Below are 23205 nucleotides of genomic sequence, written 5' to 3' on the forward strand. Positions count from 1 at the left end.
TACAGCACTTCAAAACCATTTTTTTCTTATATTTAACTCCTAGCAGAATTGCAAAGTGGAGCACGGGGGAGGGAACAACATGCTCATGCTGCTCAGCGGTTGGAGCTGTCTCCATCCATATGTTTGCTACCTGCCAAAAACTGTCCTCTGTCCAGTCTAGAATACAGGAATTCTTGGGACAGGTTGTTTCACAAGACTACACACTAACCCCCACAACTATTATGCTAGGGACCTGTGAAACACTAAGGTGGACTAGAGGAGGCGCTTTGGTGTTTGTAGCTATGACACTTTGGAGGATCGGTGTAGCCTACGGGTGGAAAGACGCAGACCCGCCACCATTCTCTCAGTGGCTAGCCAGGCTAATATCATCTTGAGAAAGCGATATACGCTAAAAAAGGTCGCAAAGGGAAAAGGAGAGGGATAGACATATGGGAACCTATTACCACATGGCTTGAACGCTCAGATTAAATCTCTATATTTAACTCTTCAATTCCTTAGCACCTCCAACCTCCAGATCTCCCTTTTCATTTTTCTTTTTCTTTCTCTCTGTTCTGCAAGTCCCATTACACTTCTAGTTTTTGAAATTCTCTCACGATGCTTTATTCGTATGCACTTTGATGTTCCTGATTAATATTCTGAACTTTATCCTTCTATTGTGTAAAAACGGGGTGGGGGAGCGGGGGGACACCACTATGTCAAGCTCTGTATATTTTGCAAATCTTGAAAAAAAAATTTTTTTTAAATGGAGTAATTTATAAAAGAGATGTGTGGATCCACTGGTGAATAATTGCTGCTATCCCACCTCCTTTCTCTGAGCTCATTCTCTTTTGGTCATCTTGGGTATGGCTTCTGGAGATCTGGAGTAGATTCCTCTGACAACCAGGTTTCAGTTAAGAACAGGATATCCAGCTTAGAAGATTCTAATAATTTGAGTATTTCCACCTCATCTTTGCCTAGGGAAGGTGGGTTTAGTAAAGCCGCTTTTAACGACTCCTCAATCTGAGGATGTAGAAGAGTCTTATTGTTTGTTGGTCTGCAGTGAGGGCTGTTGAGTACCAGTATGTGTGGCTGGCATACACGCCATTTGCCTCTAAAAACAAGACAAACATGAGGGATATACTAAAATCTGTGTACCTGAAAGACTTTAGATCTTATGCAGAATAAAATAAATATTGAGTATACTACCTGATTTCTGGTCCCAGCAGTGGCAGCCAGGTGTGCCTGGGAGCAGACAGGCTTGTCTTTGGCAAAATGCTTGCAACGCACATGCCAAATGTTTGCAACAAACACGCACACAAACAATAATTGCTCTTTAAAAAGTCCATTCAATTGTGAACTCACAGATGTGACACAAACTCCAACTCTCACTTGTACAGCCTCACACTTCACACCTCATTTATAAATGGATTAATGTAACAAACCAGATATCTCTTAACCACATTTTCAATGCTGCACAATTACACAGGCATTGTGCTCTGCTGTGCACGAACACATGAAAGACAATCCATCCCCAGGCACAAAGACCTACACACTGGAAATAAGTAATCAGATGGATCAGTCGCTTACACGCTCATATATAATGTTCCACCCAAGACAACCAATCACAAACAAACACATGCACACTGTCTCGCACACACAAATCACTTCCATACATTTTGTAGTGAAAGGTTAGGTTTCGACCAAGCCATTCACGGGCATCAACTACTCCAAGAGACCTACACACAGGGTGGACACAGATCTGTACAATCACATGTAACACCCCAAATAATCACGGCTCACTCTTCTCACAAAGGTGTTGTAGTCTCTTCAACAGAGCTGTGTCATCCCAGAGTCTCTGAGGCAACACCCAATGTGGAATGCTGCTGAGGCATTTGGAAGGTGTCAGTATCTGAGGAGGAAGCAGTTCTGTGGGTGGAGCATTCTGTAATATATAAATTCCTCCTCTCTATCACTACCATGGACATGCAATACTTCATATATTAGCGACACGCAGAAATATGGAAACATGTACGACGCTTCAATTCTAAATAGGGAGCCCCAAATATGTGTTGCCGGGCCCCACAAATCATTAGTATATCAGCAAACTAGAAGTCAGCTTCATATGCTAGTTATGAATAAAACAACCACCTTACTTTAGGGAACAAAGTGCAGCTATCAAAGGGTTCAATGTACAGTACTGTGGACAAAGGTGCTTAATAAAGACATGTATTCTGAGAGAAGAAACTAATATTGTTCTGTAAAAATATGCTTTTGTTTCCTCCTAGCATACCTCTTAATCCATTGCAGAGACAACCTCCCACTGAATACAAACATCAAAGAACAAGGTCTGAGCAGGTATTGGTGAAAATCAGTAACAACTCCAAACTGACCCATTCTGGACAAATGTCTGACGTTACAACGCATACATTTACAACACATGCACTTACAACGCAGTTTTTATATTGCGACATCCACTACAACGCATTCCATTGGATCGCATGACACTACATCGCATTTTTAAAAACTACCTTTACAACGCATTTCATTACATCGCATACTACCTTTACAACGCAAACCATTACATTGCATTTAAGGTAAGTATTGGATAGTATGGGGATACAAATGACTATTCCAACTCCAGGGGGTGCAACAGTAGGGTAAGTGTTGGATAGTGGAGGGGTAAAAATTACTATTCTAACTCCAATGGTATGCATTGTAATGGTATGCGTTGTAATGCCTGCGTAGTAGTGAATTGCGATGTAGTATCATGCGTTGTAATGCCTGCGTTGTTGTGTAATGCCTTGTAAGGGATGTTGCGTTGTAATGCCTGTGTTGTAAGTGTAGTGCGATGCAATGGTTGCATTGTAAAGGTTGATTCCCATTTTCCAGATATAAAGGAGTTAAGACCACACACTGAGGCCACACTAAATCTTTGATGTATTATAACAAGGTCACAAAGTGACCCCCTTGCACAGTACACCTCAAGTCCTGAATTTCAGCAAGGATACATAGCTCGGATCTAAACACTGTTAATAGGGGTGTTTAAATATCATAATGCTCTGTCCTTTAAAGAGCCATGGCTAAATGAAGGGATTCATATAGAACAGTGGGCCATGTAGTCTCACAGTTATTAAACATCACACACACACACCTGCCTACTGCATTCACACTTGAGTGTGAGAGGCTCGGGGCACCCCCTCCATCTAACGCCTCACTGACCTGCTGAAAGTGAAGGGACCTGCAGACCGGCTCCTCCTTGCGCTGGACAGACGGACAGAGCACCAGGGCTTCTCCCTCCTCTGCTGCAGGTTGGCTCCGCTGCTGGTGCTGATTCTGCCGCCGCTGACCCGGAAGCAGACACGTGTGAGAGGGCGGGGGCGGGGCTTCTTTCCGCCTTCGCTGCTTCTGCTGACGCTGCCCCCGGTGACCCAAACACTGTTCATCTCTCAGGCCTGAGGAGAGCTCTATCGGCCCCGTTGCTTCTGCCGCGGGTGACCCGGAAGTGAAACTGTTCATGAGTTTCCAACAGTGAAGGAGAAGAAACCCAGGAGAGAGGAGAGCGGTGAGACTAAGGAGGGAAGGGAGGGGAGGGGGGCACAGAGGGGAGGGCACAGGCGGGGCAGAGGGGAGGGCATAGAGGGGGCATAGGAGGAGGGGGAGGGAGGGAGGGGGGCGAGAGGGGGGAAGAGGGGGAGAGGAGGAGGAAGGAGGGGTGCAGAGAATGAGGAGGAGGAGGAGGAGGAGGAGGGAGGGGGAGGGGGAGGAGGGGGCAGAGGAGTGAGGGGGGAGGAGGGGGCAGAGGAGGGGAGGGGGAGGAGGGAGGGGGCAGAGGGAGGGGGGAGGAGGGGGCAGAAGGAGGGAGGGGGGAGGAGGGGGCAGAAGGAGGGAGGGGGGAGGAGGGGGCAGAAGGAGGGGGAGGAGGAGGGAGGGAGGCAGGGAAGGGGGAGGAGGGGGCAGAGGGAGGGGAGCCGTGGAGGAAGAGGGGGCAGAGGAGGGGGTAAGGGGGGCAGAGGAGGGGGTGAGGGGGGCAGAGGAGGGAGAGGGGAGGGGAGGGGAGAGGAGGGGGCAGAGGAGGGGGCAGAGGAGGGGAGCACAGAGGAGGAGAGGGGGAGATGGGCAGAGGAAGGGGGGCAGAGGAAGGGGGGGCGAGGGGCAGAGGAAGGGGGGGCGAGGGGCAGAGGAAGGGTGGCGAGGGGCAGAGGAGGGGGGAGGGAAAAGGAGGTGGGATAGCGATTGTTTACCGAAGCACCTTCATATGCAGGCTACAAGAAGCAGGAATCGAAGACTGCGAAAGCGTCCACTTTTCCCTCCAAATAACTCCCAACAAATCCCTCTCGGGTACCCTCGTATACCGACCACCCGGCAATCTAGAAAACTTTGTCGGTTCACTACTAGACTCCACGATCTCCTCCTGCACCTCAACCTCTAATTTTATCCTGCTTGGAGATTTAAACCTCCATTTCGAGGACAGTTCAGACAAAACCGCAAGGGACCTCATTTCTGAACTAAAGGCACTTGACGTACACCTCTTAAATTCAGAGGCAACTCATACCAAGGGTCACCTTCTAGATCCTCTTTTCACCAACCTGTCAAAAATAGAAACACGACCTTCACTCCCGTTGCCATGGTCTGACCATTCCCTCATTCCTTTCACTTGGCAAACTACTCTAAACACTCCCCAAACCTCGTCTTCTAGAGAACAGGATAGAATCTGGTCCAAACTCTCATTTGAGCGTTGGACCCAGGAACTGATAAGCTCCGCCCCCTCCGCTCTCCCTGATCCCGTAAAAGCAGACGAAAATTTCACTAGATGGCTCACCTCTACTCTTGATGTAGTCGCTCCCAAGAAAAATATAAAGAAAAAAAGCATGACCTTCAAATCCCCATGGTACTCCCAGGAACTAAGGAACCTTAGAAAAATTTGTAAGATCCAAGGGCGGAAATGGAGGAAAAACTGGGACCCCATCATCAAAGATGAATATAAAAAAGCAATGAGGACCTACAAATTAGCCCGAAAATCAGCCCAAGCATCCTTCTTCAATGAAAAAATTAAAAATGCATCCAATTCATCCAGGGAGACTTATAAAATAGTCAAAGAGCTACTCAAAATCCCCAATCCTCCTTCCACTCAGCAACCTACAGTCTCTAGATGCAATCAAATAGCAACCTTTTTTCAGAACAAAATCACCAACATTCTACAAACCCTCCCACCTATAACGGATAACAAACTCCACTATGAACTGGTACCCCCCACAACCGGCCCGACTCTAGACAGTTTTCACCAGCTGTCCAACGAAGACTTCTTGAAAACTCTTTCAGGCATGAAAAGCAGTTCACCCACTGACCCAGCCCCCATTCGTATCCTTAAACAAGTCGGACCAACTATCTCACACCTTGCAACAAATCTTATTAATGCCTCTCTTAGCCAAGGAGTAGTCCCCCCTAACTGGAAACATGCAATAGTCAAAGCTCTTCAAAAAAAACCAGGCCAGGATCCTTCAGACCTTTCCAATCTGCGCCCAATCTCTGTCTTACCAGGCATGAGTAAGATTGCAGAGAAACTGGTCAACCAGCAACTGTCGGCTTTCCTCGAAACCAACAATCTCCTACGCCCATCGCAAACAGGTTTTCGTCCAGGGCAGGGGACCGAGACCGCCCTCCTGAAAGTAGTCGAGGAAGCCAGATGCATCTTGGATTCAGGGGGATCAGTTTTACTGATCCTCCTGGATCTAAGCGCTGCATTTGACACGGTGGACCACAAGATCCTGATCCAGCGACTACTCAAACTAGGAGTGAGGGATAAGGCGCTTACTTGGCTTTCATCTTTCCTGAAGGACAGAACCTTCCAGGTCTGTGAAGGGAATAAACGATCAGATCTTTTCCACCTCCAGTGTGGGGTACCACAGGGCTCTTCACTGAGCCCTACTCTATTTAACACATACATGGCCCCACTGGAGGATGTGGTCACTCCCTTTGGGATAAAAGCCGTCACATACGCTGACGACACCCAAATGGTTGTGTCCTTTTCCCTTGAAGGCGAAAAGATAAAAAACCTCCATGACTGTCTTGAGGGAATCCATGATTGGATGTCCAACTCAAGACTGAAACTTAATGGCTCCAAAACCGAGCTCATGTTGATGGGACATCAAATATCACCTCTTCCCTCAGCCATGTGGCCCTCATGCCTGGGTCCCCTTCTTCAGCCCAAGACGGAACTCAAGAGTTTAGGCTTCTGGCTAGAACAGGATCTATCTCTGAAAACACAGACAAAAAAAACAGCCGGTACCTGTGTGGGCTTACTTCGCTCAGCCAGGAAGATTCTCCCACTACTCCCCGCACAATCACAAAAAATGCTCATCCAGGGCCTAATATTATCTAGGTTAGATTATAGCAACGCCCTCTTCCTGGCGGCCCCAGAAGCCACCATCAATGTTCTTCAGAGAACACAAAATGCCGCTGCTCGGATTCTGACAGGAACCCCCCGAAGTGCATCTGCCAAACCAGCCCTAAAGGCACTTCATTGTTTACTTATCCGAGAAAGGGTCATATTCAAGGCCCTATGCACCACCCATAGAGCCATGCAAAACCTAGGGCCTCCAATGCTGAAGACCATGCTCTACCCATACAAACCCAACAGGTCCCTCTGTTCCTCCCAAAGTAACCTGGCCACTGTCCATAGAGTAAAGAAAGCCCGCACTGGAGGACGCCGCTTCTCTGTTACAGCTGCTACTCTATGGAACGCCCTGCCAACCCAGCTTCGCGCCGAACCCAACCACATGAAATTCCGGAAACTACTCAAAACTCACCTCTTCCCACTATAAAGTTTCCATCCCATCTCTGCCCCCCTCCCTTCCCTCAGTTGTATATGCAATCTCAGCGCTGGGACGCTCTCGGGCAGCCATGCGCTATATAAATCCCGCTTTCATTTCATTTCATTTCATTTCATTTCAGGGGCAGAGGAGGGGGGCGAGGGGCGGAGGAAGGAGGGACAAGGGGGGCAGAGGAGGGACGGGGAGGATGGGTGAGGGGGATCTTAGGAGCATCTGAGGCAGAGGAGGCGGGCAGAGGGGGGGAGTCTTAGTGGACCCGGTGGGCTTTAAGGTGGGAGTGAAATAAAAAAGCCAAGACTTGGCCTTTTATAGATATTTTTAAATATTATATCCAAATATTCTTGTACCATATGTTACAATGTTATTAGTGATGATTCGCTCAGCAATAAATATCTGTTGTAGAAGATACCCTTCAAGGTGAACATACACTATCCAAGAAACACGTTACGTCTCAGTGATGTGAGACCTTTTACTGCAACTCTTGTAACTCGGCCGTGAGTCGGTTTGACAGAAAAAGGCCTCTTTCCCCCGTCTTACACCCACTAGTGCAGGTTACAGTAAAAGGTCTCTTTCCCCGTCTTACACCCACTAGTGCAGGTTACAGTAAAAGGTCTCTTTCCCCCGTCTTACACCCACTAGTGCAGGTTACAGTAAAAGGCCTCTTTTCCCGTCTTACACCCACTAGTGCAGGTTACAGTAAAAGGCCTCTTTCTCTGTCTTACACCCACTAGTGCAGGTTACAGTAAAAGGTCTCTTTCCCCCGTCTTACACCCACTAGTGCAGGTTACAGTAAAAGGCCTCTTTCCCCGTCTTACACCCACTAGTGCAGTTTACAGTAAAAGGCCTCTTTCCCCGTCTTACATCCACTAGTGCATGTTACAGTAAACGGTCTCTTTTCCCTGTCTTACACCCACTAGTGCAGTTTACAGTAAAAGGCCTCTTTCCCCGTCTTACATCCACTAGTGCATGTTACAGTAAAAGGTCTCTTTTCCCTGTCTTACACCCACTAGTGCAGGTTACAGTAAAAGGCCTCTCTCCCCGTCTTACACCCACTAGTGCATGTTACAGTAAAAGGTCTCTTTTCCCTGTCTTACACCCACTAGTGCAGGTTACAGTAAAAGGCCTCTTTCCCCGTCTTACACCCACTAGTGCAGGTTACAGTAAAAGGCCTCTTTCCCCGTCTTACACCCACTAGTGCAGGTTACAGTAAAAGGCCTCTTTCCCCGTCTTACACCCACTAGTGCAGGATACAGTAAGAGGCCTCTTTCTCTGTCTTAAACCCACTAGTGCAGGTTACAGTAAAAGGCCTCTTTCTCTGTCTTACACCCACTAGTGCAGGTTACAGTAAAAGGCCTCTCTCCCCGTCTTACACCCACTAGTGCAGGTTACAGTAAAATACCTCTTTCCCCGTGCTGTCAGTGTTGGGCGCAGCACAATATCCTTGGTGCAACAACATCAACTGTTCCATGGCTAAACACTTATAAGGTCCCAAAGGCGAGACCTATTGGCTATGCCAATGCTTGTCTTATTTGCAAGGGGATGGTGTTTAGGGGGGGAACCTTTGTATTCGGGAGCTTGTTGTGGGGAGCTTAGTTTTTCGAGGGGATGTTTGGAGGGGCCTTGTTGCATGGATGGGCTTGTGGATGAGAGTACGTGAAGCTACTTGGGGTCGTCTTGTTTGAATGTGGGAGCAGGTGGGGAAATCTTGTTTTGGTGTGGGGATGGTTGGTGAAGAACCTTCTAGTATGCTGTGGCTTGTTGAAAGTGATTGACTAGACGTGTGTGTGTGTGTATGGGGGGTCCCTGCTTGGAAGTTGTGGCTCAATAGAGTATTGCTTGGACACAAACCTTTTGGGTGACTTCATCGAATGGCTGTTGAGGGTTGTTATTTTCATTGTGTGTGTGGGGGGGGGGGGGGCTCGTTGGGAAATAGTTTGCTTGGAAGTGGAGACTGGTTGTGAAGAGCTTGATGGGTTGTTGGGGCTGGCTTTCTTTGGGCGTGGGGGTCTCTGGGGTATTGTATAGGCATGTGGGTTGCTGGGGGCAGTTTCCAATGCAGGTGGCTATATGGTTGAATATGGGGAATGGATGGGGTGTTCTCCTTAAGATGTGGGTGTTCACAGGGCTAATTTTGCTTGGCTTTTGGGACTAGTTGCCGAAGTGTTATTTTGGTTTTATGCAATGTAGAGCTTGGGAAGAGCTTGCCACGGTGTCAGTCCATTTGGTGGTTTGCTCTTGATTGAACGTGGAAACACTATGGGATATTGCATGGGTGCTGTTGCGGAGGGTTGTTCAGGATGTTGGGCTTGGTGTACCTTGAAATTGAGTTTTGATTGGTATTGTTTTGGTTGCATGTGGTGCATGACTGTGCTGATAGTAAGGTTTGTTTGGAAGAGGGTGGGTAGATATGAGGGTTGGACTTACTCAGACACACAGGATGTTGGAAAGTAGCTGTTAATTGGTCTTATTTTGGCGGGGTGTGGGGACTGCTTAAATCTACTTTGACTGGAGAGTGGGGCTGGTTCGAGGGAGCACGCCGAGGGTTAGGAGACTCTTGCTCGTTTCCCGGATGCAATGTGGGTTTCGATACCCTGCAGATGCCGGTGATTACATCACATTTATGAGATTCTAAAGAAACCTGGATTGCACAGGTGTGCCTAATATATGAAGTTCGCCCGGATTTAAGTGACATTGTTGAACTATATCCGCAACATTGGACGACCTTACCCATATTTGGTTTTGTTATTTGGATAATAACATCTTGGATCAGTTAAAAGAAATGTTGCCCTTTGTCCTGATGAGGCGTATAAGTAATTGAAAGGCCGAAACGCGTCGACAGTTATTATCTATTTCGGCACCTGTTTGGATTTGGAGACTGTGTGGATATATTCCCCAAGAGCATTATTTGGTTCTGAAGCCATAAAAACTTTGTTTGGCTTCCCGTGCTTCTTGCTAGTTTGGTGTCCGAAAAGGAAATTAGGCTAAGAAAAAACATTGCCATGTTTTCCTTGTAAATAAATCATTGGGCTTCTTACACAAACCTTGGATTGAGGGTCCACAACAAAAGGACACTTGGACCACCTGGATCTAGAATTGAATATTTGGTTTTTGGATTCAAACATGTCATTCCTTACAAGATTGAATATTGTTTGGTTGACTGATTTATATTAAGAATGTATAAAATGAAAAAAGGATCTTTAAAATAATTCACAAACCGAATTACTGTTTTGTGGTGTTTTGTCGTTTAAGTTATTTGTATTTGTAATTGCTGGTAATGACCATCGGATGAACGTTATAATAGATGATAGATAGATATCATACAACTGATGTTGTGACGAGACAGATAATTAATATTTCTTGTTCTCATAATTAATTTTCTTGAAGAAAACACCTTGGTATCACCTTCTTTGTAGTTCTGGTTCGAGGGAGCATGCAGGGGCGCTGGGGCTGGTTGGGAGTTGACCTTACTGGCGTCTACATCGTCCTTCATCTGATGGTGATGTTGATGGCACTTACTTTGTTTATCTGCTGCCAGCACATGTTGGTGGTCATGCTCAAAGGAGGGGTGCACTGAATTGGTTTACCAGGGGTTGCGTTTTGCGCACATGTGGAGGATAGTTTGGGTGCTTTACCTTTCGGTGGGATGTGAGGGCTCGTTTGATGTCGTTCCCTAGGGTTTATTGGTAGGGAGTCTCGCGGGAGTCTTTTCACAGCGGCTAGAGCAGCTTTATCAAGAGGTCGGAGTGCTGAAATCATGGAGCGCTGAAATCCTGAAACTACCCACCAGCATGAACTACTCCGCTCAGTATCATCTGTGTAGGTGGAGGGGGCACTGGTAGGTGTGGGGGGAGGCGGCGCCAGTCTGCCCCCCCCCCCGCCCCCATCCACAGGTTCTGGGGAGGAGGGGCCGTGCTCCATGCGCTCTCACCCCTCCGGCCGTGCCAGGGCTCCCCGGGCTCTCAGCCTAATTACCAGCCGCCGGGATGTGTCCTGAGGTGCCCTTGGCAGACACTGCCAGGGAGTGACGAGCAGACGAGAGGGAGGCGGGGACTGGAGCACCGGGGCAGGGGGGAAGGGACGGGGAGCAGGGAGGAGACTGGGGACCAGGGAGGGGGCAGAGACCGGAACCGAGCTCGGTGTGGGGGCCAAGGTGTTCCTCTCCCTGTCCCCGCACACCCTCGCCCCTCCGCCGCCGCGTCGCACCGCTGGTAAGGAGAGGAATGAAGACAGGCGCACACTAAAGAGACGATAAAAAGAGAGAATGGGAGCGACCCCACACCCAAGAGAAGGGGTACCACAGGTAATTAAAGAGCAAATCTCTCCTGGAAAATTTATTTTGTTGTACTAATTGATCCTAACCATCCATTATAACGTCCCCGATCACAACCACAAATAGAGACAACCAGGGCCCCAATAGTCAGCTAGGCAGAACAATACTCATAAACACATGATATGCAAAAGTAAATGAATTTAATATAATGTATAGAACTTACGCAATGATTAAAAGTACTTACACAGGGGGAGGAGCCAAGATGGCGGACGGACAGGACGTCTGAGCTCCCGGCTCCGCAACCCGTCTGCTGTTTACACGAAATCCTGATCTTTATTCTCGCCTACGACGCGAGCTAATGTAGCCACGAACGCGTTGATGCTAACCGCGTTCCCCCGAGGTCCCCGCCGGCTGTTTTGATCGAGGATTCGCAGAGTTTGCTGACTTCCGACTCTGCCCCGATCACCGCCGCCGGACACCGCTGGTTACGTACGGTGAGACAACCTGGGGCAGGGCCGGCGTCTGGAGGAACGTTACCGGCTGTGGAGTGGGCAGCTTGGCGAAACTCCCTTTAGCGACGGAGTGGATACTTGTGTGGTTGGGGCCGGGCAGGCGACACTTCCTTTGTTGTGCGGCCAGCGGTCTGAGCGGCTTCCATCTTAGAGCGCCTCCTCCGCTGCGTACCACCCGCATTGTCAGACAGCTGGGGGCTCTCACACCGCGCGAGCCCCGTATTACGAGCCGTATCTCCCTTTGTGGCTCTGACTGCTGTTCCTCCGTGCTATGGAGTCGCCCCCCCCCCTCCGATGTGGGCTAACTGCAGAGATGGTGACGGCGCCGGTCTACCTCGCCGAAAAGGCGGATGCTCCCATACCCCCGACACTTGCTGCCTTGCCTATTGTCGAGATGGAGGGTGCTCCGGTGGCGCCGCTGCACACTGCTACCAGGCCGATGCTGGGAAAAGACCTGAACTATGGCGATATCCTTATAGCCCTTACAGACCTAAAGGCGACATGGCGGCGAAACGCTCGAGAGCTGGAGCGGAAGATTGAAGAAGCTGTGCCTTCCAGGGAACTACTGCTGCTGTCTGGCCCCCCACTACCTCTCATTCCCTTCGAGGCGGATACCATGTGGCGACAGGAGAATACTGTGGAACGTTCTGTCCCTGGCTACAGTGTCGAGTGTTCTCTTAATGACGAAACTGCAGTTACAAAGTTTCCTTCCACTCTGAACGCTGAGACTTTGCCTCTGCAAGTGTTGCCACGGCTTTTTCAACATTGCTGGAGTGTGTGCCGTTCTGTGGGAAAAAGTATGTTCGTCATTTTGGACATGGTGATGGTCGGTGATTGGGAACACTCGCTTCCTCTTCCTCTGCTTCTTCTATGCCGGGAGCGGCCATCTTGCTCCTTTGTTCTGCCTGCAGTGCACTCCCAGCGGTGGCCATGCTTGGAAAGGTTTCAGCGTTCAGGCCAGGGCTGATGTTGTCCCCCTCGATGATCTTGCCTGATCGCCTGGCCGTGACCCGGACTAGAATATTTGCCGATGTATTTGGTGTGTTGCATACGTGTAATTCACTATTTTAGATTGCAATTGCTAATACTTGCCATGGTCTTCCTCGTTTTGGGTCACATATGATGTATCTGATTTTTGTCCCTTCCTAACGTGGTGGGTGTACGTGCGGACTGGGGGCCTGGGTGTCACTATTGTTGTTGGTGGTCACGAACTTTGTTTTTGTTCGGCTGGGGGGGAATCGGGTTGGAACACTATTTTGATTTAGGTTGATTTAAGTTGGGGCGCTATGTGGGATATCCCTCCTCATTAGTGGCAATGACTTCTGTATTCACTCTGATATGGTCGATGGGTTGTAGGTCTTGGGCGGGTAGTGGAAACCGGGACTCGGAAATTATGGCCCTCCTCCGGGGTTAGGTGTTTCGCGGGAGTTTTAGATTAGATTTCTCTTTTCTTGCTCCCTATATCTAAGGTGATGTTATATCTTTCTTTCTTTCTTTTTCTTATTTCTTATTCTATATTTCGGGTTTATGGGGCGACAGATGCGCTGCAGGGGGGGGGGTAGGCCGTAGCCTTCGCATGCGTGTAGGGTGGGGGTTGGGGGATGGGTTTTTGTTTCCTTTCTGTTTCTATGGTGCCTTGTTTTTCTCCTTAATGTATCCCTTCTTTCTTCTCTCTTGGGTCCGTGTCGATGTTGTGGCGGTGGATAACTGTTAGGACCTCGGGTCTCATATCCTTGTTGCACACTTTCTGGCTGCCAGACCGCCTGGGGGTTTCGTCATTTAAGTTGTTGGGCTGTGTGTGCCTATGTCGCTATTACTATATCAAGTCCACATGGACCCTGCTCTTGCTTTTGGCTTATTTTTCACTTTTATATCGAAACGAAATAGTTGGACTTTACTAGCTGCTATGAAAACTTTAAAAATTAACCTTCATTGATCCTGAGGCGCGTAAGCACACGATCTACAGTGTAACTGCTGACTGCTTGCTAATTGTTATTGTTGTGCTGCTGCGCCACCGTATTGCATGCACCTGTGCTCAACAGTATTTGTGGCCGGCCTGAGGGTTGTGGGCCACTATTTGTACTTTCCTGGATGCACTAATAAAGGTTTTCAAAAATTTAGAAAAAAAAAAAAAGTACTTACACAAAAAGGTATTTCATCTGATACATACGTAATAAAAAACACCAGTGTGCTAACAGGATAAACAAATAAAATAAAAAATGAGAGAACAACAAACAACAATGTATAATCAAGAATTTGTTACTCCATGTAGGATTCATTGTTGTATTATCTGTTGGGTGTCCATGAATCATTTCATTTAGTCAATACCCAACCAAATCCTTGGATGTAACACCCAATAGTACGTCGATGCGTTTCGATGGCCTGTATATTATTATGCGCCACCTTCCTCAGGACAATGTATATAGAATGTTCTCTTTCAATTTAAAAACACCAATAAATCCTCACAATCTCACTGGGGTGGTTCAGGAACTGTTTCCACAATGTAGATGTATTCGCTGGGCACCTTGGGCTTGAATTATATCTTGGTGCTGGCACGCTCACTGCAGGGTGGTGTGTCCTCTGCCGGGAAACTGTTAAAAATTAAGCGGGCTCCAAACGCTTCTACAGTCGATACGGTAACTCAGGGGTTATCTATCCTCCCATAAGGTGTAGCCGATCCTTTTAAGAAGAGGAGAAAACAGTCACAGTGAGTCAGGTGAAAACAACACAAGCAGGAGTGAGGAAACACGCTCGCCATGACGCCGACTTTTCTCTATTTCTGCCGTCCCACTTGGACGGACTTGGCCTGACTTCCTGCTAGCGTAAAAGGTTTATTATCTTCTTTATGGGCCCATCTGTTCGGCCCCATGAAGATAACAAACCTTTTACGCCAGCAGGAAATCAGGGCAGTCCGTCCAAGTGGGACGGCAGAAATAGAGAAAAGAATACGTCACCAGGACCTATTTCCCAAAGGCTGGCCACCGTTAGCATAAACGGTGACGCCGGCCAATGGGAAAGAGGGACGGGGCTTAAAGCCCGCTAGTGACAATGACTAAAAAACCGGCACAGCCATTGCAGGCTCGACCTAAAAACAAGTTTACCCCCCCGACATAAACACTCATGACACCTGTAGGAACAGTTCGGGTACAGAAGTAAACCATACTTGGTAAAGAAAGCATGCTCCACCCCTCGCAAGAATGGGCTTGTGTCAGAATCCTAATTCAGGCCCCTCTACCCGCTTTGGGTCCCGGTGGCACTGTACCTGCTGTCCCACTGATAGCTATGCCTCTGCAAGGCGCATGAGACGAGGAATATGACACAGCAATTTAATTCCCGTGGGACTCAGACCGAGCGACTCAGGGTTTTGAAACAAGACGGGTGATCATTACTCAACTCAATGGCAGCCCTCTTATCGGCAGCAATACAATGAAAGGTTGGGATGTCCTACGGCGAATACATATTTCTACAGACAGCACGCAACCCACTATAGCAATGGCAGAAATCCTACAGTGTATCATCACAAGGGGAGGTACAACTAGAGCTACCAAGGGCCAAAACAGTAGCTTATGTTCGAAATGAGTGACTTCAATCAACAACATGCTCTTCACCTGGGATTCCAAGGTCCCACTGCAGCCTGCGGGTATACACTGTTCCTAGTTAATATATTGCGCTGCTAACCATTCGGGCTTTCCTTAAAAAACAAAAAAATTTGAGAGCACCGCCATATGGCGTTCTCTCATAAACAATTGGCAGTGTTTAAAAAAATAAGTGCTGAGCACTTGAACACTTGGAAACACCGGCACAAATTAAGCACTGCTCTACACTCTTCTTTAGGTCTTGCTAAGCCAGCGCATGCGCTGCTCGGAGAGACATTTAGTAGGTGAGTTTTCAAAGTGCTATTGGCTGGCCTAGCGCTTGCGTTCACGTGAGCGTGCACGCGTGCAGGCCAGCCATCTGTCTTTCATTAGCACCACTCGACCGCACGTCTTTCGCATTGATCGCGATCACTTTTGCTTTCACGGCCGCGCGGACGTTACTTTTACGCCAATTACCTCCTCTGAGGAACAGCTGGCAAAGAGCTGCCGATTTGTCGGTCATTTTAATAAAGTGGGCTATTGAGTAAACTCATGCTCCTGATTTACGTGTGATCTGCACTTACACCTTCGAATTCAGGTAACGCCAACTCGGCCTGTCATCCTTCTGATGTCATTAGGTCGTAGTAACTCCTGCTGTCTGATACGCATATACGCGACCAACTGCTGCGTTAAGGCGACAAGTTATCAGTGACCTTTAGTTAATATAAAAGGAAATGCTTTATTTAAGTAGCATTGGGCTTCAGGGGTTCACTAATTGGCTTTGCGACCCCCCCCTCACACACACACACACACACACACACTAAACATCGACGTTCTGCTTTGCTCGTGGCTCGACACTATTGCGCACATCTGCCCCTGTAGTATCCCTGCCTCCTCACAGTCTCTTCTGACACGTTTGCGAGAGTTAAAACATAGTTGTTCCCTCTTATGTTAGAGCGAGGACGCTATTTCCCACCCAATGATGCTTGAAGGGAGTTGGACAGCCAGAGTGTAAAGTTCGTTGACTACTTTTCTGTGGTGCTGTCTGAAGCCTGATGGGGCCGAGCCACTCTAAACGGGATCCAGGTCAACAATAGCCGGTCACATCACAAAAGGTGTTGCTTAATGGCTCAAATGCGGCATTTTGTCCCAGCTCCAGGCGGCAGGTTGTATGCATATTGCCGATGTGCAACAAGAGGACGTTAGTCTATTCATTATCTTGCTTGGTGTTGCACCTGGTACCTTCAGCCCCCCCACACCCCACCCTTACGTTGACTGTCCCTGTTGTAATTGCATTTGTATAGCGCCTAAACCCTCTTGAGGTGTCGAGGAGCATCAGCTGAAGCCAGCACGGTAGACCCTGGGGTAGTGTTTGGATGAACGAATGTGTGTTTAATTGCGTTCATGTTTTGGGGTCCTGTGTGTCTAGAAGTGTGCTTTTCAGTGCTTGGCGGTGTGAAGGTGCGACGTGGGAGCAAGGAGGTGGCAGTAGCTGAATGCACTCTGTTGCACAGGCCCTGCACATGCACAATTCGTGGCTGCTTATCTCTGGAGGGATGCGCCTTCGGACGTATGCAGGCTCTGTGTAATGTTAGTTGTGGAGGCGCAGGAGGTAGGGGAGAGTGCAGAAACGAATGCTGAGCGCTATTCTGTAGCCAGGGATTGTTGCTTTAGAGGCAGAGGCTGCAGGGACGGGCTAGATTTAAGTCTCCCAGGGTAGATGTTGTTGTAGAGGGTGGTTTATTGCACTTTAACCTACTTTAATGGGAGAGCCATTCCTCCCTTTGTCCCCATGTTCTTAGTAAAAAGTTCGATTGGTTTGGGAGGGTTGTTGATGAGTACACCATTGTCACGTGGTTTGCATAGAGGTAAGTGGCCATGTCATGAAGGTCTTCCTTGCTCACCCTGTGAGGATACAAAACCAGCCCATGGTCTGAGAATGCTTCATCCAGTCTGGATAAATATTTATTCTGGAAAACCAAGTTGTCTATAATGCAGTGATTCATCTGCACTCAACCCACTGCTTGTGAGTAATATTCAGTTCTCCCCTATTGTGTTTGAACTAGAGTGGCCCAGGGGTCATGCCCATCGCTGTGGGCACATGGGGCATAAAAAACCCCATAATACAAGAGTGACCCCAAAGGGTGTGTGAGTTTTCTCTCTCTCTCCCATTCTAGGAGCTGCATGTTACCTCTCCACAGATCACAGCTTCATGTACTTTGCTTTCTGAGTCTCTTCCTGTGGTTGTCATGTACTGTCTTGCTCAGGCCAAGGGCACAGCTTGGTCAGTAAGATTGGGGTACAATGAAGTTCTGATTTTCCGAACAATCTCACTGGGAATGCTTGTTAAAATAGACCATGAAAAGCAGGACATGAGTGGGTGTAAGGAGCAGTGTGAAGAGGAAGGTGGGCTCTTAAGGGTACTTAAAACTAAATATTTTTCAAACTAACCCTTCTTTAGGGCCTTCAAAACAGGCAAGACAGTGTCATGCTGCAGGGATGGTGACTTGTCACTTGCAGTAAAACTACTAGTATTCCATGGTATACAATCCGGTGATTCCAGTGGAGCTGCCTTTAGAGCACCTTTCCGACGTTGTAAGGGTATAGGCAGTATTGAATGAAAGGCAGTGCAGACCCGGGGGGGGGGGGGGGGGGGGGGGCTCTAAACGGGCACTCTTAATGGAACAAATGCAAACTGGTTTACTCTGTGACGGTTGGCATAAGACCTCCGGATCTGTACCTGGCGGAGCACCAGGGAAGTGGCATACATTCACCGGGTCAATCTCTTCATCCCCCCAGGCTGGCACTCCTAGCATTGGCTTCATCTGTAGCTGACCTACTTATTATTGGGGCCTTATCCCAGGCCTGGCAGGCAGCCTGGTGCTAATTGCACCCTCTGGGTACGTTTGGCGTATGGTTTCCTTTGGGTACGTGCTGTGAGGAGAGTTGCAGCAGCTTTGGCCAAGCTTCCCAGTGGTGCATTTGAGGGGCTGGATCACCTAATGCTCTAACTCCACTTTTATCAGGAGAGGAGTCCAACTAGGGTTCAGGGAGGCCTCTGACCACTCAAAAGGTACAGTGGCGGCTAGTCGCTCACCGAGATGTAAATCAGGCCGTCCTACCTTTGCAAGGGAATGAATACTTGTTAGTTCTTCAACACCCGTTGGGCTCTGTAGAACGGTGATGCCCAAGGGAATCCAGATAATTATGCATCTTTGCCCTCTTTCCCCCCCGCCCCCCCCCCCCCCCCCAATGCCATGCTCTCCGGTGACATTGTTGCCTATAGACACTCACAATAAAGGGAAGGAAATCTATAAAAAAAAAGCTTTTTTTGTGGTGACGCTGACTTGAGAAGTACCTATTCCTATAAATGAAGTGGAGTGAAACAGGTGATTGTGTGAGGTGTGAGGTAGACCATGTAGTGTATGGTGATACTTTTTAAAAGATGCATAGTCAGAGAAGCAGTTTGAAAACCTCCTGAAGATGAGGCTTATCGCTAATGGCCTGGAACAAGTGAACCCAAATCCTGCGCTTGACCAAGTCATGAAGTTTTACTCTCGAAGAGCAGCTGTATCAACGGGGCAGTGCAGGCACCTGGGTGATGTTCAAGACCCCAAAGGGCATTTAAGCCATTGGTGGCATTGAGCACACTCCACCGTGCCCTGCAGACCAGGCCCTGGATACAAGCGTCTTTAGAAATAGCGTGGGAGTTTAAACTCACTAGCCGCACAGCTCATTCTGTCCAGCAGGCAACTATGAAAATGTTAAGATAACTCAAATGATCTTTCTGCTGGAGAGCCAGCGAAGTCTGGTGGGTCATCCTAAAGTATCGTAGAAGCAGGGCTCGAGTCTGGGTACCATGCGCTGACTTCTCAGATGCAATGGGATCTAATGGGTGAGCGAGGGGAGGCAATGAGCCCGATGGGGCAAGTCACCTTTTCTGACGTCACTTCCTGTTGTGACGTCACTTCCGGTGACAGCATCCCCCCACTTCTTTTTTAGGACTTGTACCCTGCGTAGAAGGTTTATATACCTGCTACAAAGAATGTGTAACCTGTACAGCACGGAACAGTTTTTTGTAGATAGCTCAGTGGTCTGCTTATGTCACAGATCCTTTTCTTACAGTTCATAAGTTACAATCCTAATATAACGCATTGAGCTATGAACTCATCAGAGCGGTATGGTAAAGGTTAGAAAGTTATGTATATTTTTTTAAGTCTTTCAGTATCCTAAGGTTGATGGATTTTGTAGAAATACATTCTTAAGGCCATTCCTTGTAAATGTTGTGTGTGTGCTTCAGCAGACCAAGCAGTTTTGAAGTATCCTGCCTCCCAGTGTGGCTGACGTGACTTCTGCACCCTGTAGTCTTCATTGTTATGTATACACAGTTTTACACACTTCAGATCGTCTTTGTTGTGTGTGTTGTAAGTGTTTGGACACCCTGCACTTTTAGTGCTATAAATGGAATACTTGTGAGAGGGAAGATGAAGGGCTCTGTTTGAGGGTGGTAGTTATGGTATCTATGGGGTAGGCGATACGAGGGGGAGGGGCAACAAAGAGAGTCTCACCAGTCACCGCGCCAAAGCCGCCCCTGCCTGACCATGTCAAATGGCTTCTTTGCTTGTCCCTAATCTGCGAAAATCAGATCAACACACAGGGATCTGGCTATTATTTCTTCTACTTCCCTTCACACAAGCCGTAAAGTTAAGGAGAGGAGTTGGCCCAACGGCTAGGGTGGTGGACCTTGAATCTGGGGAACCAGGTTCGAGTCTCGGCAGTGATGCTGAACATCCTGTGATTCTGGGCAAATCACTTAATCTCTCCGTGCCTAACAAAAATGAATGTGTCCTCATGTGACGTAACTGATGCTATGTAAAGCGCTCTGATTCCTTTGGGTCAACTTCGCGTGATATAAAACTCTGTAAAAAAACAAATAATTGGGGGCTCTTCACTTTGGACGGGGAATTAGAACAGACTGTTTTAATATTTGTAAACTGTTCGTCTGGCACTATTTGCACTTTAATCTTCGGCATTCCGTTACCTATCGTCTCCTCCTCACCACCTTCGAACCCCGGACCCCGCAGACGACTAGGTGCTGCTGGGGTACGCTTTGGGGGTTAGCGGACATCTTGGGAGGACGGGCAGGTGCGGACTAGTTGCTTGGTATACCCCGCCCTCCGCTACTACACAAACCACGCTCTTTTGCAGCACTGGCTGACTAACAGAGGTAATCTATCCTCCCTGAGGCGGAAAACCGGGGAATTAGGACAGACTGTTTTAATATGTTTAAACTGTTCGTCTGGCACTATTTGCACTTTAATCTTAGGCATTCCGTTACCTACCGTCTCCTTCTCACCACCTTCGAACCCCGGTCCCGCAGACGACTAGGTGCTGCCGGGGGACGCTTTGGGGGTTAGCGGACATCTTGGGAGGACGGGCAGGTGCGGACTAGTTGCTTGGTATACCCCGCCCTCCAGGGTATAAATGACTTCAGCTACTCAACCGCGCAGCGGGCGCTCCGGCGGCGCTCCGGCGGCGCGCCAAAGGCAAGCCCGTCTGCGCCCGTCCGCGCCAGACTGCTGCCAGGTGCCAGCCACTCTGCCAGTTTCCCCATAGATGGGGCTCCCTACCCCATGGCTAATGTGAAGATTATTTATTCTAGGCAAGAGCTTTTCAAGCTTGCCAACCTTGAATATAAACAGGAATGCTCTAACGCCCTGATGCTCCATTGTAAAAATCAGTTTCCCATATATTTGGAAGGCCCTATTTCCTGTCGCCACTGCAAATTCCATTGTCTTCATGTTAACTCCTATGTCATGGAGGATACTCAGGCTGACCACAAGTGGACAGCTTTCTTAGCCAACGTGCGTTCTCTCCCCAAACATGCAACCCACATCTGGGATCTTCTTACCTCCTCGAAGCCGGATCTCGGGTTTCTTACAGAAACATGGATCAAGACCACTTCCGCCCCGGCCATAGCTACAGCCCTGCCGGATGGATACAGGATCCTGAAATTAGATAGACCCAAGAAAACAGGTGGTGGGATCGCAATTGTTTATAAGGACCCCATTAAAGCAATCATCTTAGACCAACATATGAGCACAGTACTAGAAGTGATTGTATTTAGGATAGATCTCCATTCACAACTCAGTTGGAAAGGTGCACTCGTATACCGTCCCCCAGGCCCTATCGCTAAGTCGATCAACACTCTCTCTGAGATAATTGCACCCCATGTCATATCCACCAACAGATTCATCCTACTGGGTGACTTTAACATCCACAGTGAAATCAACCAGGACTCAGAGACCATACACTTTTCCGGAGAAATATTCCCCCTAGGCCTGATTAAGAAAAACAATGCACCCTCTCATAATGCAGGTCATACTTTAGACCAAGTACTATCGAACTCCTCAGACCTAATCTACAAACAAACACTTCCACTAACCTGGTCGGACCATCATATGATCACATTCAACTTAGCAGGTCCCAAGGCGAACGTACCCAATAAAAATCCAGGAACGCGCAGTTTTAGGCAATGGCGCAATCTTTCGCCGGCGTCCTTTGCAAAAACATTTCATGTCTTCCCGCTATCCCCTGATAATACAGTTGAGGAACACCTCACAACATTTCATGAGGCTATCAATCTAACCTTAGATGCCACCATACCCACAAAGAAGGCTGCCACCCTGGCCCGCCGGCCACAAGCCGCCTGGTACACACAAGAATTGAAAGCAGAAAAAAGTACATGTAAAGCACTGGAACGTACCTGGCGACGATCTAAAACACAATTAGACAGGGATAACTTCAAAGAGATGCAGAGAAAATATTATAAGAATCTCAGAAACACCCGCAAAAAACGCATAGCATCTCAATTGGAGCAAGCTGATAACCCCTCCAAAACACTCTTTCAGGTTCTTAACTCCCTAGTCAACCCAAAAGCCTGCAGCCCTGAGAACGAACTGTCCCAATTACTTTGTGACAATATTGCCAACTTTTTAACACAGAAAATAGAGGATAGCTACGCAAAATTCTCCCCCCCAGTTTCCGAGAGCCAGATAAAGACATCCCCCTGATGAGCTCCCTCACGCTCTCCCAGCTCCCGTTAAGAGCGTTCCCTCTTCTCACCATAGGAGAAACCGAAACCCTGCTCAAATCAGCCAAGTCAGGATCCCCCAAAGACCTCATACCGGCAAAAATTGTTAAAACTCTTGCTGCTGAACTTGCTGGACCTTTGGGGGTAGTTTTCAACAGCTCAATCACTGAGGGTAAATTTCCGAAGGAATGGAAAGATGCACAAGTTATGCCAATTAGGAAAAAGCCAAAACTACCACCGGACGTGATCACAAACTACCGACCTATCTCCTTGCTCCCGCTATATAGCAAGCTGTTGGAGAAACATATCAATAAGCATCTCTCTTCTTTTGTTGAGATCTCCAACTGCCTTGACCACTCTCAGACGGGATTCCGTCCCCGGTATAGTACGGAATCTGCTTTTGTTAAGGTTCTAGATGACATTAGATTGCAAGCGGACGGGGGTCGAGCAGTCATTCTTATACTGCTCGACCTATCCGCCGCCTTTGACACCATCTCGCATCAGATTCTTCTAGACAGATTGCTCACTATTGGCATTCAGGACACAGCCTTGGATTGGCTAACAGACTTCCTCAAGGACCGAACCCAAACCGTTAACTTGGGCCCCTTTAAAGCTAAGACCACCTCGGTTACTAAGGGAGTCCCTCAGGGATCATGTCTTAGTCCCACCCTTTTTAATATATATATTGCCCCGTTGGCTGCTCTACTTAGGAAGATCGGGTTTATCCCGGTCTCCTACGCAGACAACACACAGCTGCTACTTGCCTACGATACCGATGCTATGGCTTTTCAAGGCAGCTTGCTGGTTCCTTTGACTATTTCCAGTTTCTGCTGGTCCTGGCTTCTCTATTGCATGATTGCCAAATAGCCACAGTTGTCTCCATGCCTCTTTCCCGGATTTTAACTTTTCTTAATACTTGAAGTTCTGGAGGCAAGATCTTCAAAAT

General features: G+C 48.2%; 2 protein-coding genes across 3 annotated transcripts in view; one reads left to right on the forward strand and one right to left on the reverse strand.

Annotated features, from left to right (window-relative positions):
- LOC147659628 (uncharacterized) overlaps nucleotides 1-3422 on the reverse strand; it is an 81471-nt gene extending 78049 nt beyond the window's left edge. The window contains exon 1 of the mRNA XM_086951592.1: nucleotides 3199-3422. Coding sequence (XP_086807718.1) covers nucleotides 3199-3422 — 224 coding nt within the window. The remainder of the gene's footprint in view (nucleotides 1-3198) is intronic.
- A 25-nt stretch (nucleotides 3423-3447) lies between these two features.
- Nucleotides 3448-23205, forward strand: part of LOC147659629 (uncharacterized) — a 72182-nt gene continuing 52424 nt past the window's right edge. For both annotated transcript variants that reach the window (XM_086951586.1, XM_086951587.1), the window contains exon 1: nucleotides 3448-3541. The gene's annotated coding sequence lies outside the window, so the exon portion shown is untranslated. The remainder of the gene's footprint in view (nucleotides 3542-23205) is intronic.

Source organism: Lissotriton vulgaris, unplaced genomic scaffold (assembly GCF_964263255.1).
Source record: "Lissotriton vulgaris unplaced genomic scaffold, aLisVul1.2 SCAFFOLD_557, whole genome shotgun sequence".
In the NCBI taxonomy this organism is placed as follows: domain Eukaryota; kingdom Metazoa; phylum Chordata; class Amphibia; order Caudata; family Salamandridae; genus Lissotriton; species Lissotriton vulgaris.